Source organism: Glycine soja, chromosome 12, assembly GCF_004193775.1.
Source record: "Glycine soja cultivar W05 chromosome 12, ASM419377v2, whole genome shotgun sequence".
In the NCBI taxonomy this organism is placed as follows: domain Eukaryota; kingdom Viridiplantae; phylum Streptophyta; class Magnoliopsida; order Fabales; family Fabaceae; genus Glycine; species Glycine soja.
The window spans coordinates 41,435,413-41,451,603 of NC_041013.1; the positions used below are offsets into that span (position 1 = coordinate 41,435,413).

Here is a 16,191-nt window from a genome sequence, read left to right on the forward strand (position 1 = left end):
GAAAGGGTTAAAAATATGTGATTATTAATTTTATGTTAATTTTTAATTAAACTTATCCGATATATTTATGTTTTTTTTTTGTGTTTGCAAGTTTTTTTTTTATTCTATGTAGTTTTTTTTTTTCATTTTCATTCTTATAAAATATTTTTGCCTTTTTAGTTCTTATGAATTCCTTTTGTTTTTATTTTTATTTTTAATCTGCATGACACCAATGATATGAGAGTATTACTGATATGACATAAATGATATAATATTTTTTGTTGAAAAACACTAATTACATAACATATATTGACATCGATTTTACTAACAATGTGCCTATTGAAATCAATAATATAATTTAATGACAAGAGTAAAGAAATGAAAAGTTTAAAACTTACATGAACGATTTAAAAAAATTACAGGAAAAAAATAAAAATAAAAAACTAAGTTATAGGACAAATTTTTTAATTAAATCTTTAAAGATGATATTGTAATTGGTTTTTGGCCAAATTTCACAACTATCATATAAGAAAAATTTTAATTTTTTTTTCATATTCTAATTTTTTACATTTATTTTTTATTTCCTCTTTTTTTATTATATCATCCATCGTATTTCTTACTCTTTTTTTTTTATTTCTCTCTTCTTATTAATCTATTTCACATTTTTTATTAAGTGATAACAATGTTGCAAGACCGCGTTGTTGTTATAAGAAGTCTATTATTATAGATTCTTTCTTGGAGCTGTCACTAGTGACATTTTACATTAGACGTGACAATATTCACCTGGTGAGTGTGTGCAGTACTTAAAGGGAGGAGGGGGGCAATAATTTAAAGACATTATTGGTTAAAATGTAGGCCTACTATTGCAAGGTGCACGATCAGTGTCATCTTTGAGCTAGCCATTATTGCAAGCAAGTTCAAGAAGACCGAGCACGAGTGGCAAGTGCATGTATCTAAAAAAGGATGAATGATTAGCAAATTGACCACAAAATTAAACTAGGAAAGAAAAAGAATTAAGTCAATTGAATTTAACTTACCATATGTAGAAAAAAGCAAACTCCTACCCAAAGCAATGACCTATTTTGTGATTCAATTCAGTCTGAGAAAAGTTTGTTCTTTTCTACCTGAATCATGAAGATTTTAAATATTTGTTATTTTGTTTACATTTCGCACCTAATTAATTAACATTTCTTGTCCCACAATTACCAAATGGCTAATAATTCATATCTAAACATATTCCGACAAGTGTGAGATATTAGAATTTTATTTTCAATATTTCAATATCTTTATGCTAGAATGAATATCTTAATTTCTATTCTTGTATAAAATTTGTTGGTGAATACTTACATAAGACCCTTTCGACATCGGTCTTAAATACATTCTACGTTGGGTTTGGTTGTCTTCATCTTCTTTCTCTTGTTCTTGTTAGTGTTATTGTCAAATCAGTAGAAAGATGTAGAATTAGAGAAACTTCATCTAGAATTACCCGAGCGAGGCGAGTATAAACTTCATTTAGGATTCTCCAGCAAGATTGTTGCCGCTTTGATGAACAGAGAAAGAGGGCTTGAAAACATTGACAAAATGATGAGATCAATAAATAATACTCACACTGGGTCTCTAGCTAGTATATCTTTCAGACCTAGGGTCGGGATTTACACCTCTCAATATCATTGATACCTTATATAGACTTTTTTCTTATTCCTGCAACTATTATACTAATCAGTTTATTATTTTTATCTCAACAACAATATTGCCTAACGGAATCATCTTTCAGGAACTATTTTGCAATTAAGTATCTTTCAGGAGCTTGTTAGTGTCTATATCTTTCATGGACAAATTTGATGGTTTACTCCAAAAATTATTATGCAGCTCTGCCTATGTGGGTCGTAAATGTAGGAAAACAAATTCTTTCACTCACAATGATGAGAATAAATAATAATATAACATATATACGAATACATCTCAGGTATAGAAATAAAAAAAAAAGAATATAAATTTAACGTGATTTGATAGTTTTATGATATTCACAAGAACATTTCAACAATACTCGTCATCTCAAATTAATAAGATTATAAGCTGAGAAAATTCTCCCCATTAGATGACCCCCTCTTGACAAAGACTCATTTTTATACACCTTGCATCTTAATTTAAAATCCGACTGATAACATCTTAAATCTAAATTATAAGAATAATAAAATTTCCTTTATCTAAACATAATTCTAAGATTTAAACTAAAAATTTGAATTGTAATCCCAAAAATTTTCCCCTCGATTAAAGTTTTCAAACTAATTCATTCTTGATTTCTTTAACTTTCCATGTAAGTCTGTCACAACCATCTCCAATTTTTTGTTCTTCACCTCATGCTTCCATTTCGCAAGCTTTGGTGTGTTTCCCCCATATCTCTGATATTAATATTCATGAATATTGGATTGTGACACTTTTTGTACTTCTACCATTAATGTTAGCTATTGCTAATGAGATATGTCACTTGACTTCTACATTGTCAAGAAGACATTTGACATAAGGATCTCATGTAGATCAACCATCAACTTCATCAAATTTTAATACTCGTTTGACTAGCTAATCACTGATTCATACATGCACAATGATGAGAATCAAACAATAAAACACATAAATACACCCACATGTAGAAATAGTGGAAGAAAAAAAATTTAACACGGTTTGATAGCTCTAACTTATGTCCAAAGAAACATTTCTACAATATTCATTATCTCAAATAAGTTATTATAAGTTTTGTGAACAAACTTAAAAAGTCCTCCCGATTGAACGACGTCCTATCACTTGAGTGGTGTCAACTTCTTTCTTCACAAGGATAGTTTATATACCTTCCATCTTAATATTAAAATTAAATCAATCACATTCTATATTTAAATAATAAAAATAATATCATTATCTTTATCCACACATAATTTAAAAATTTGTAATTGGAAATTTGGAATATTCTCCTAACAATGAAGATGGGTGGAGAATTGAATTGGTGTTCTGACTGATTAATGCGTTGTTGTGATATTATAATTTCATAAGTGTCGGTGCTGCGTATTGGGGCATTTATTTCAGTGGCCAGATTAGAATCTAGAATCTAGATGGTGGAAGGAAGACACGTCAGTTGCCATTGTTTTTATGCGGTGGGTTCATAGTGCCATTTGCTTGCTTTTAATACCTCAGTTCTAATTGTCACATTCTAGATGTGTTGGGTTCAAAAGTGACCTGTCAAATGAGTTGTTCAATTTAATTTGTTCAAGTATTTCCTGAAGAGAAATAAATTACGGATTTCAACATTTAATTGTTTCCGACGCGAAGGTCTTCCTAAGAGCTTAATTATTAATATATGATGCAGCCATGTCGGTAACCCTAACATTATGGAAGAAAGCTTCAAATGGTAATTAACACGCGCGCGCGTGCGCGCACATATATATATATATATATATATATATATATATATATATATATAATGTATCGTGGGGATCTACATGCATTAATTCATGGCTCACACATTTGGTGTGCGGCAATCCCTGTTTATATATGTAGAATCCTTCATCAAGGGTACTAGCTAGTTCTATAACAAATTAATGAGGTTGTTGGTGAAGGAACTCCGTATAATGTGGATTAATTTGAATACGCTGCTCATTTGGGTGCAAGATTGGTGTACTTTTCAATGGTGTGTATCGGTTACAAAGTTCATGACATGTACTTTTTGGTCCTATCTTGGGTTGTTGGGTGAGCTGATGGTTTACTTCATGTAAATTGCAACTTTGTTTGCAGTTTCAAGGCCTATTGGGAGGGCGGATTTGTGCAGGTTCATGTTACCCTTTGCAACTTCTTAATTTTATGATGAGTGTAGACTTTGTATACGTTGTTTTAATTAATACATCTTGTGGTTAATTAAGTTACCTTTCTTTCATCTCAGTGAAATCTTTTGCTTATTATAAATACATATATATAAAATATCTTGGTGTGGTTTGATTATGAACTGGCATAAACATTTTTTAGTTTTCTTCTATTTTTTTTCTGTCTAACAAAAGGATAGTTTTATGTAATAATTTTTCTAACTGATTCCATTTTTTTTTTTTTATCAAAATTGTATTTAAGAACATATCACCTGATATTTCATATGGTCTTTTCAAAACCTAATCTGGACCGTCTTCTCTTAAAATAGTGTTGAACGTTTTTGTGAATTACAAAACGTGTTTTGTTAATTAATTTGATAAAATATTTTAAAACACAATTGAACCACCTTGTATTTTACATTACTGTATATTTTTAGGAAATAGTAGATGTAGAAGAAAAAACAGTGTTTTATAGCCGTTTGAATATGAATTAACTAATAAAACTCATTGATAACATTTAATATGGAATGAATGAGTATAATCTTAGTGCATTTGACTTGTTGGCCAATGGCATTCATGGGGCCCTCATTGCACAAGATTGCTTAGTTTGTCCTCTGTATCAAATTGATATGTCTCCAAATAAAATAAAATAAAATAAAAATAAAATTGATGGGTACCTTAACTTCCTTCTCATCTAAATCATGGCAAAAGGAAGAATTAACCTGTTGATTTGCATGTGTTAAAAAATTCCACACTAGGATATTAGTTCCAAAATTGCATCACATGCCTTACCTAATCCTTTATTTGTTTCCAGCAATGGGAAATGAGCTACAATTATTTGGGCATTTAAAAGGCTCCTAGCTAACTAGCTCACAACTATTAGTAGATTTAGTTAAAGATATTCTCACTTTAGAAAGAAAAGTAAAAAAATAATATTGAATGAAAAAATAATGGTTAAGATTATAATTAATTAAATGAATATTATATAATTAAGTCATTGTTTAAATCTTAGTCGTTATTATTTTTTTAATTAATAATTCCAACTTTTAACTTTATTTTCTGAAGTATAATCTCTTACTATTGTTAAATTACTATAATTTCTCACTCTAAAATATCTAAATCCTAATTTTAGATTATGAGAGTTCAAAAAAAAAAATTATGAGCTGACATAAAACAAAACAGTAAATATCTTTGATAGTTTGATCGATGTTACATTTCGAGTAAAATTTATGTTTTTTTATTATAAATTATATTTATAAACAAAACTTCTTTTTACTCACGTATTACTCAAATATCATACTTAAATTTTTAATACTGTTGAAACCAATTTTTAAAGAAAAAAAAGATATTTTTACTTACACAGAATAAATTAACTACATTATTAAATAATTGAAAATATTAAGAGGAAAAAAAAGGAGAGTGGAATCCTACAGAAATGGTCTTGCTTGCTAAAAGATGTACGGCCAAATATCTTGGCATGCCCTATCCCAGAGAACTGTTAGTAGATTACCTGGTATAAAAACTGTTTCTGAAAAAGGCTACTGGGGTAATATACAGTGTATGTATATTTTTTGGGTTGCGGTAATCTATAGAATAAACAGTGATATATATATATATATATATAAAATCCTTATTTACTATTTTTGTCGCGTGGTTCTTTCTCCATCTCATGGCTCTAAGCACATCTCTGTCATTGCTGTGTTTGTTTTGTCTGTGTACGTGAGTATTCTCTCATTATAATATTTTCTTTCACACCCAATAATTTAATTACCTCTAGGGTTTAATTTGTATGCACCTTCCAGCACTCATTTGACAATGACAACCACCACAGTGGCCTCAAACGTCAACACACCAGATCTCTTGTGCCAAAACCATGCTCCCTGTATATTCTTTTTCTAATTTTTATGCAATCTTTAAATACAAGTAATAAGTTAACACATTTATGGGTTATAATTCAAATGTCGCACATACTGTTGTCGATGTATGAAAGAATCATTATCCCTTTTAGTTGCATCCAATTATATTATTAAGTGAAAATTCTATTTGCCTTCTTGTACTTAAAAAAAATAATGAACTATCAAATTTTGACACAACTAATAGATATATAGTTGCACTAATTAATTAGTTTAATCTATGATTATACACATGAAGAAAACATTGTTGGTGTATCTGCTAAATATTTTTGGATCACCATATTATTAATATAAAGTAATAATCGATTTTGTTAAAAATTAACTTTGGTTGAACAACTTAGTTGACTATTTCATAGAACTTCTCATCTCAATTATGTTTCTATCATTTACAAAACTCAAATGAAAATCTTATTTAAGATATTTAAATTTAGCTCAACTCAAATTAATAACATGTTGGTTGTGTTCCTTAAATATATACTTATTAAAGTTTTATTTTTTACTATATGTGTATGAAAAATATTTTACTGTTAGAAAAGCAAAACTCATTTTTCCAATATTTACACCCTCAAAATAGATTAGCTAGATAAGGATATAACTTTGGTTAAAAAAAAAAAAAAAAAAAACCTTGGCACTAACCACCACTCTCCTGTAGAAAAGATGAAACCCTTTTTATGTATTTCTTTGTTCACTAATATACTTCAATTCACTTGGCCTGGCAAATGTACAGCAATAAAAAGGTGGGTTGTTAGAAGCTAGTCCTATTGGATTGATACAATTAGGGCAATAATGGAAAATCAGGTTCATAATGAGGGGATAAGCTTCATGTGTGTTGACAAATGGCAAACAATGATGGTATGATTATAGGGAAAAATGTATAGTTAAATGCTAATGTCACTGGCGAGAAAAAGGAGTATAAATATGAAAGAGAGAAAGAAAAAGATGATAATAGCTAGAAAGCAGCCAACATGGCCCATAAAACGTCTACTCATTAGCCCAATGACATGATTCCTCTCCCTATTCATTTCACCTAGCTAGCTTTCACCCTCCCCTTTTTAATTCCTTCCCTTTATTATCAATTTACAATCTCTACATCTTCATCATTCATCACCACCACAATATGTCTTCTTCAAGTAGCAAAGATTTTGGAGAAGGATCAAGCTCTCCAACAGATAATTACCAACAGAGTCCAGGGACACTTAGCCGCTATGAGTCTCAAAAGAGAAGGGATTGGAACACTTTTGGTCAGTACTTGAAGAATCAAAGGCCCCCAGTTCCACTCTCACAGTGCAATTGCAACCATGTGTTGGATTTTCTTAGGTATTTGGACCAGTTTGGGAAGACCAAGGTTCACCTTCAAGGGTGCATGTTCTATGGGCAGCCAGAACCTCCAGCACCTTGCACATGCCCCCTAAGACAAGCTTGGGGGAGCCTTGATGCTCTCATAGGGAGGCTTAGGGCTGCTTATGAGGAAAATGGTGGGTCCCCAGAGACTAACCCTTTTGCAAGTGGCTCCATCAGGGTGTATCTCAAAGAGGTTAGGGAGTGCCAAGCCAAGGCAAGAGGTATCCCTTACAAGAAGAAAAAGAAGGCCTCAAATCAAAGCAAGGGAAATGATGAATCATCCTCCACCATGCACTTCTCTTGAACAACATCTTCAGTATCGATCCCTTTGGACCTTTCAAGTCATGGTAATTAATTAATTAACTAATCTTGCTTGCCATCACACTCATGATCATAAACTATGATTAACTCAATGCGGTGCTAGGATCTAGTTTTTTTTTTCCTAAACGGCATGCTAGGATCTAGTTTTTTTTTTCTAAACGGCATGCTAGGATCTAGTTAATAGCAGTAGTATTGCTTATAAGTTATATGATCATAACCTAAAGCTTGCTAGTATAGTAATTGCACATATGGAATTCAATCTAGGTGCATTATCATTTAGTTTATAAAAATCAGGACTAATAATTTTGGATTCTAGCTAGTAAGTCACAAATATGGATCAGCAAAATCGTAATGATAACTAGTTATCATTAAAACATTAGTGTATCATTGAAAAGTAATGTTTACACAGTTACTTTCAAGTTAAAGAACTAAGAGTTTCACTTGTACGGACTACAATTAATTAGCTTATGAAGCACTGGTTTGGGATATTAATACTTACCCACGAAAGTAAATTTTTCCCTTTTAAGATTCTGCAGATTTTCTGTCCCATGAATTTTCAAAGTGAAATGACATATTCTCTATTAAGTTTCTAAGCATCAAATAACCCAATGATTGAAAGCATTTGATTGATTAAGATTCTACTTAACATTGAAATTATTTATAATATATAAAATTGTAGAAAATCCATGCTTTTTGTAGCCCTTATCTAATTCACTATTATTATACTAACAAAATCATGATTGTATGGAATCTCTTTCGAGTAAATGTTGAAGAGCTTGATGCTAATTATATATTATGTTAACCTTAACAATTTTCCACCATCCTCACCTCCATATACCCCAATTTATTGCTATCTTTGATATATAAGATCTTTCCATGCAAAGGGTGACCGGATATACATGTCTTTTTTCTCCACTTTGTTTTATTACCATGTCAAATACGGATTCAAATATTCTGTCTTCTTTGAATGTCTCCTTTCATGTCCTTTAATAGAAAATTAACACTTTAGTTTTTTTTTTAAAAAAAGCCAGCAAATAGGATAAAGAATATTATTTTTCAATCACATATCAGTTTTCTTTTGTAGAGAGACAAGGAAGAGAATAGGGAATGCAGACATGTAACTTCTGTCGATAATGTACCTTGATTAGATCATGTTGTCTAGCATCTGATTCTGTGGAATGGTACTTATATAATCCTTCCTGAAAATGTTATTAGTGTCATATATGATTTTAATAAGCTTATTATTGTTTGGTTAGGCAAATGCTTGAGCTTTGTGCTTCCTCCCACCATCTCTCACATGTTTTTGTCGATTGTTTATTATTAATTAATTTAAATGGAGCTTTATTAGCAATTTGAATGAGAATTTTTCTTTTTCTTTTTTCTACACTAGTAGATTATATATTGCATATTGAAGACAAGCTCTTGGTTTCAAGTGATTATTCCACTCACTCACACGTAAACTCGTCAAAACTTACTGCACACATGATTCTTTAAGCATATAAAGTATATATATCTAGATTATTGAACTACGTAAAGCTTTGGTGAGGGCTTCTTTAAGCATATATAATGCTTCCTATAATACAACATTCATACAGAAATCATGTGTAGCTTATAGCAAATATCAAGGGAATATTCAGTTTGTACAGCTATTTGTCTGCACAGTCTCTGTCAGTGTGTGGCAGCTGGTGGCATGTTAGGGTTTTCCTTGTATGTATTATGATCAAAGTATGTGAAAACTATTTGTCGGCAGCTTTTTTTGTTGGTAATCTGAGATGTTTTTTTTTAGTGGAGTAATCTGATTTTCACTTGTGTTTCCTTCTTCAATGATAATTAAAGAGCCATATGTGGACACACCTCCTACTTAGTTGGTGCTATATCTTTCCCTACCTTCATTTTTTCCCCATCAATAAGTCATAGATTAGGAACTAGTATATTGGATAAGCTTCTTTTTTTTTTTTTAATAAGCTTTCCCTACCAAGTGGGTACTACTTGCAACTTGTCTTGTTAGCATTTAATAAAAATATCTTATTTTGGCTTCTGAAAAAGGGGGTAAGTCTTTTTAATAAGTATTCATAAGAGAAAAAGATAAAATGAATTAAAGAGATAATTAAAATAAATTAAACTTCTTTCATAACTTAAAAACATGTTATGTGTCCTAACTTATAAAAAAGTTAAAAGATGTATAAGTTACTTTTAACTTATAAAATATATTTGATTTCTTTTCATTTTTATTTTTGTATAAGTTGTTATTAAAAAATTTATTTAAATTGATTATCCATTTATATTTTTTCATAGAGTATTTATCGTTATCCAGCTTAATTCTAGATGCAATATGTAAGACACCATATTAACAACCTCATCAAACAGACTGTTGCTTGGTAATATGCATGCTTGAATTATTTGATGAATTACTAGGTTATATATTACAGGCCCATGTAGGGTATGCATATCTCTTTTGAAATTTGTAAGTACTGAAATGATATGCGTCAGAACAAACAAAAGCAGTTACGGGGTATTGATGGATAAAGGAATATCTATTATGGCCCATAACCATAACGGTTGAAGCATTTGAAGAAATCCTTTTTCTTTATTCTTGTATGAGTTAATGATATAAGTACTTGAAAGTTGAAAGTGTAAAGAGCTTTTAAATATTATCTAATGATAAATTATAATTTATAGTAAATTTTCTGAAGTTTATAATAATTATTTAATAATCATATTTATCATAGTTTCTAAGAAATTGACCGTATAACAAAAATTATAATGATGAAATGTATAGAAATTAAACTTGTAATTATTATATTTTATTTTGGTTAAGTAACAATAAAATGCATGTGTTAAGTTGTCTTATATTATTGGTTAGAGTAAAATTAGACTCAAATCCTTTAAGTAAAATCTTAAATTTAAGTATTATAAATGAAAAAAATATAATTAATAAGAAAGATTTTACTAAAAACAATCAATTAAATTATTCTATAGAGATTAATTATTAGTAAAATGGATGAATATTTTATATTAGTATTACAACCATTCTATAAAAAAAGTCACCTTAAGACACTCTTGGTCTTAATTTGGAGCCTCATGCATCTTCAATGTGATAGGTAAAAAAAAGTGGATATATAGTTTCACATTGACTAAATATAAATATAAGACTTAAAGTAATGTTTATATAGTCTCACACATTGACTAAATATAAGCCTCATGCATCTTACGTGGGATATAGCCCTATGTCCAACATGAAACATGATTCATTATCTAATTGAAAGGGTCTTCAAACACTTCTGATTATTCGTCTCATGACGGAGATGAATTAGTTTTTCATATATATTAACTGATATATATTTCTCTATATATTTTGTGCTTCTATCATGAATTGTGAGCATAAGGTCACGTAGAGAGAGACAGAGAGATTCGCCTGATCAATTGGACAAAGAAAGAATTATGCATATATATTAAGCCATGATTATATCTCCTTGCAGGATAACGTAGCATACAGTCAAATTGGAGATCCTTTTTACAAGGCACAGTCTATTGGAGATTCGGTTTCTATTTGGATTGATAATTTGTTGGCATGCCACTCTTTTTAAAGTTGGTCCTTTGTTTACCCGGGAGTTTGTAAGATCCTAGCTGAATAGCATACTCATTAATTATATGACGGTTAGTAATGCCTTGGTTTATCTTTGCATTCAAACTTCTCAGTTGCATATGTACATGCATATATAGTTAGTTTGTCATGTATTTTTCGGATTGGTTCCATTAAAGTGTAAGGTATTTTAATAAGCATATTGCTTTCTTATTAAGTAGGCGCATAAATAATAATAATAATAATAATATATTGCTTTCTTATCATGAAGGTTAGAACCACAGTCTTGAATATATTATTTATTATTAAGTAAAATTTATTAAACTTGATCTCAATTTATTTAATGAAACTTATATAAATATATTATTAACTTTATCATGTTAGAAAACTGTCAAGATCTTTTGTGATTGATCACACTGTCAAGGTACTGAAAACAGATAATTTTAAGAATCTTTGTGCCTAGATAGCAATTTGATTCTAATAGTAAAACTGGAGTATATCAAGGTCTCAAGTTTATTTTTAGTAATCAGAATCTTTTTTATTGGTGTATTTATGTGACTCGTTTCTTTTCATCCTTGTGAAATTGCCTTGTAAGTTTTTTTACCAGGGTTAAAGTACCACTTTTACTTTATTTCTTAATAAAATTTTGATTGTAAAAAAATATATCCACATAAAGAGAAATGGATGCACATAATGTCATTTAAGTACTCTATTAATTTGATTAGGGTGAATATGTATACTGGTAGAAGAAATATTAACAATGCACTCTCTAATGTATTTTTATTATCATTTTTTTATTAGTTAAATTTTATTGAAGATCACTAAGTTTCATTCTTTATTTAATGAGTCTTGTTCACAATTTTATAAATTTTTAATAAGAATGTGTTAGAAGGGACTTGCTAAAAAAACACTCTTCTGTAGGTAATGATCTTAAATTTCAGTGATTAAGATATATCATTGATTAAAATTGTTTTTGGTACCCTTGTACTTTTTCAATGAAGTTTCTTTGGCTGACAAATAAAAAGATGTCATTCATTAATATTTTGTGTATATAATAAATGAAATTAGTTTATTGTATAAAAAATAAATAAAAAATTAAATATATGCATTAAATATTGACTTTTGATCAATCTGTGTCTTAAAAGAAACATTTTGCTAAATAAAAAGTGCATCACTTCTTGAATATTTGTAGTCTTCAATACACACTTTATATATATATATATATTACATGATGTTAAAGGTATTTTATTTAGTAGTATATTATTTACTTATTTCTCATATATATGTTAATAAAAATTAAAATCAATTCTATTTTTTGTCAGTGTTGAAATAACTTTAAACTATTAACTAGTTTTTTTTTTTTTTTTGCATATCCTTCACAAAAATTAAAAAATGAAAAGGTTGAGACATACAAGTTGCACTAATGATTTCAATTCATGTATCTATGTATATAGTCTTTGACTTTTCCAATTACCTGGGACAATTTTACTTGAAAGAAAAATAAAGTTGTACACTTGAGCATGGGAGGTTTTTCGTTCAGCCAATCATGAGAATCGTGACAAGCCCCATTAATTGGAAATTTGTTTTAAGCATAATAATTAACTTCTAAAAATGTCAGGTTTTTTTTTTGGTTAAATGTTTTAAGCATAATAATTAGTAACTTCTAAAATGTTAGTTCATGCGTCTTAAATTTTATCCACGTGTTATTGAGATATCACCAACTCCAAGGCAGCTTTGTTGTCCTTCTTCAATAAGTTAGTCATAACAAAATTAGTTATTGAATCATTAATAAGGAGATGCTGCTTGTATTAAGAAACATTGAGTGAGTTTATTTTTTGAAATAAGTATTTTTTTAAAACAGAATAAGCAGTTTTTTTTATAATGTGTTTGTGTAAATTTTTTTTACTTAAAATAAGTAATTTTCTGTTTTTTTCTATTTATTTCTTTAAAAAATGTTAATATAAAAATACTTATTTTAATTTTTTAAAAAGTTTAAACAAACTCATCCGTTATTTGATTATTTTTTTTAAAAAAATGAGGCTAATTATGAAGAAACGAGAAAGAAGGGAATAAAAAATCAGTTGATGTATGAATCATTAATGAATCAAAATTTCATATTTACAGAAATTACCAAACGTTTAGCATTCCCTCACGCTTGGCGCGAATGATTCTTTTATTTGAGAATATATATAAAGAACAATTGAACAAAAAAATCCACATAAATTCAAACAAATTGCTCTTAAAAAGAAACTGGAAATTAAAACACAAATCAACAATAAAAATACAAATTCAGAACAAAAGTCAACAAAATTTTCACAAATTTCACAAAATCCACTTAAACACAAATGTAAAAAATTCCACCCAAAAATAACTCGAATGTTCAAATATATTATCAATATTGCCAGAACATCAGAAATATGGTTTGTGATGATAGTTATGGACCCATTTGTCCGTTGTTGGCTAAGGTCTCTATTTCTATTAAGGTTTGATGCATGCTAACTTTTAGGATTGCCCAGGAGGTGTACGTACGGGTGTTTGCATAACATGCAGTTTTGGATCAATGGTAAAAGAGTCATTCGATATATCTTAGCACAAAAAAATGGTGCACTTTGATCAGTTTAAACAAAATATCAAATTTAATTTAATCAAAATCAATTTTGACTGATTTAGATGATTCAGTTTTTTATTTTACTAAACCTTTTATTTTAATAAGCTAAGAATTTTATTAAAAGAAACACAAGGGATATGTTATTTTTTTTACGGTGAGAGGAGTTATGGCCACCCTAAAAAAATAGAATTTAATGGTTATACACCGAAAAATATAAAATAATATTATATTATCGTCTAATTACAAATCATTATTTCATGATTTTTAAGATAATTTGATAAAAATTAACAAATATATCATAATAATAAGTTGTGATTAAATGAAATTATTAGTGCCTAGTCTTTTCTTAAAAAAAATTAATGAGTAACTAATATGAGTAATTTTTTATCCCATCAAAATATTTGGTCAAACTCCGTTTTTACTTTAACCCTTTTACAATCTATGATCGTTAGACAAAAGCTAATAACATAATTAAACTCAAATGCAAGGAACTTAGATCCCAAAGAAAAAAAAAGACAAGGAAGTACTCTATCTACCTTAGCTAATGATCATCATGCCAAAATTGAAATGTGTTAAAGATGAGCAAAACATGTTAAAGGAAATAGAGTTAAAGTTAAATGAATTTGTGTCTAAAATACCTTTGGTATTCAAAGTCGATCAACCTAATAGACAATAAACGTCTTAAAACCTTGTAAAAATAAATGTTTCACCAAGAAAGAAACATGTATCTTCTTAGACCACTGCAAGAATTTTGTGTTTAAGCATCAACCAAAAGTCAATTATAAAATGCAAAAATTGACGCTAAATGTGTATTAGCCTTAGCTTTATGTTAGTCACCCGTTCGATGTTATAATGCTGAAAGCTAATCAATTGCATCTAAAAAATGGTTGACACTACTTAACGTCGACCACAAAACTGATGTTAATGTCAACACTAACTAAACAAAAGGGTCAACACTAAACATAATGTTAGATAAAGCCAAGGTTAAGATGGCACTAGTAGCATTCGCCACTAGCTAGCCGTCACAACTCACAAAGTAGCGTTGGGCCATGGTCGATGCTATTCATTGAACTACTTAAACCACCACCCAAATCCAAATTGTCCCCAAAACTTGAATCTCTTGTTTACGGTTGTCTTTCCAAAATCACCCGCTTTTGAAAGTGTAAAGGATGAGGATGAATGGCATAATTGAGATTGAACAAAAAGTAAAAAGTAAAAAAAAAAAAAAACTAAGTAATCAACCTTTGTAACAATTACTCTTTTGTTGTTCAAATCCTTATAAATATTTGTTAAAACGTGGAGTACAATAACTATTTCAATCTCTCTAGGTTAATGTATTACAATTAAAAAAAATACTTTTGAAAATAACTTTGTGTGGTCTAATAGGATAAATAAACTTGAAAATCTTAGTGACACGAGCATCGTGCACTTCACATGGCATGCTAATCCTCATGAAATGGGCTAATAATTGAAACAATCTAAATAATGCAATTAGTTTTTTTTTTATATTATTTTGTCCAATAATTGTTTATCACAACTAAGTGTCCATGTCAATACAAGAATTAATTCAACAAGCCTTTTGAATTCCTCATCAACTTAAATAATTGTTTGGGGTTAAAAGTCGATCACTAGCTAGCAAAAAAAAAATACTAAAATTATTATCACCAAAATCGAATTGAACCAAATTCGAAAGTTGTCATATATTTGTGCTAATATTTAATATATTAAATATTTGTTCAAATCTTTAAGATCTTTCAAATATGGTTTAATTCCAATTTTAGCAGCAACAATGAGTTAGAAAATTTACCTGTGTCAACTTTTAACACCAACAGTGACAAAACAGTAGCTGAAGCTAATGACGAATTTAAAAGGTTAGTTAAATTAATTCCTGGTATATAAAACAAGAATTGATCACACTATTTATAATGTTTCAATTATTTGGCGAAAAGGGTAGACTGTAATCCATGGATGAAGCATTTCATGGGGGACTGAAAGCATGTGGAGTATATAAGATTCGTTTCACTGAGATTTTCAAGTTTACTTTTCCTCTTAGACCATATAAAGTCATTTTGAAAAATAAAAAAATAATTTTTTTTGTTGTGATAGATACACCTTGATAGGTTAAAATAGTTTTCATTTCAAGTTTTAGAAAACATTTATAAGGATTTGAGAACTGAACAACAAAAACAAAACTGCCACAAAGGTTTAATACTTTATTTATTTCTTCTTCTCTTCATTGTACCACAAGCACGTTGTTTATCCACACCACTTCTACATTCAAAAGCAAAATTTTGGAAGTGGTTAACGTAGATGGGAGATTCAAGTTGTGGGAAACAGTTTGAGTTAGAGGTGTTTCCAGAATGATTTAAACATTTTATTAAAATATCATTCAAATTAAACATAAAAATTATATACAATTTGATTTAATTTGAATTAATAACTAATTACAATGTAAACAACACTTTTGTCAAACAAAACATCATCACCAACTTAAGCATACTTGATGAATCATATTTAAAAACATTTCAAACGCAAAGATGATGGAATTTAAATTTCATTTTAATTATATAATGTTATTTATTTTTGTTAGATGTTTAA

At 29.0% G+C, this 16,191-nt stretch overlaps 1 protein-coding gene and 1 long non-coding RNA gene across 2 annotated transcripts; both read left to right on the forward strand.

Annotated features, from left to right (window-relative positions):
- Nucleotides 1-3,465: 3,465 nt before the first annotated feature.
- Nucleotides 3,466-3,901, forward strand: LOC114378256. Its single transcript, XR_003659282.1, has 2 exons — nt 3,466-3,658; nt 3,763-3,901. It is a non-coding gene; the product is annotated as an uncharacterized LOC114378256 (long non-coding RNA).
- Nucleotides 3,902-6,663: 2,762 nt separating this feature from the next.
- On the forward strand, nt 6,664-11,202 carry LOC114378654 (protein LIGHT-DEPENDENT SHORT HYPOCOTYLS 10-like). Its single transcript, XM_028337300.1, has 2 exons — nt 6,664-7,428; nt 10,882-11,202. Exon 1 carries the CDS (start codon nt 6,858-6,860, stop codon nt 7,383-7,385), a length of 528 nt encoding a protein of 175 aa, XP_028193101.1. The 5' UTR covers nt 6,664-6,857; the 3' UTR covers nt 7,386-7,428; nt 10,882-11,202.
- Nucleotides 11,203-16,191: the final 4,989 nt, after the last annotated feature.

Coding starts and splice junctions, on each gene's coding strand:
- LOC114378654 (XM_028337300.1), top strand. CDS start 6,858: ATGTCTTCTTCAAGTAGCAAAGATTTTGGAGAAGGATCAAGCTCTCCA.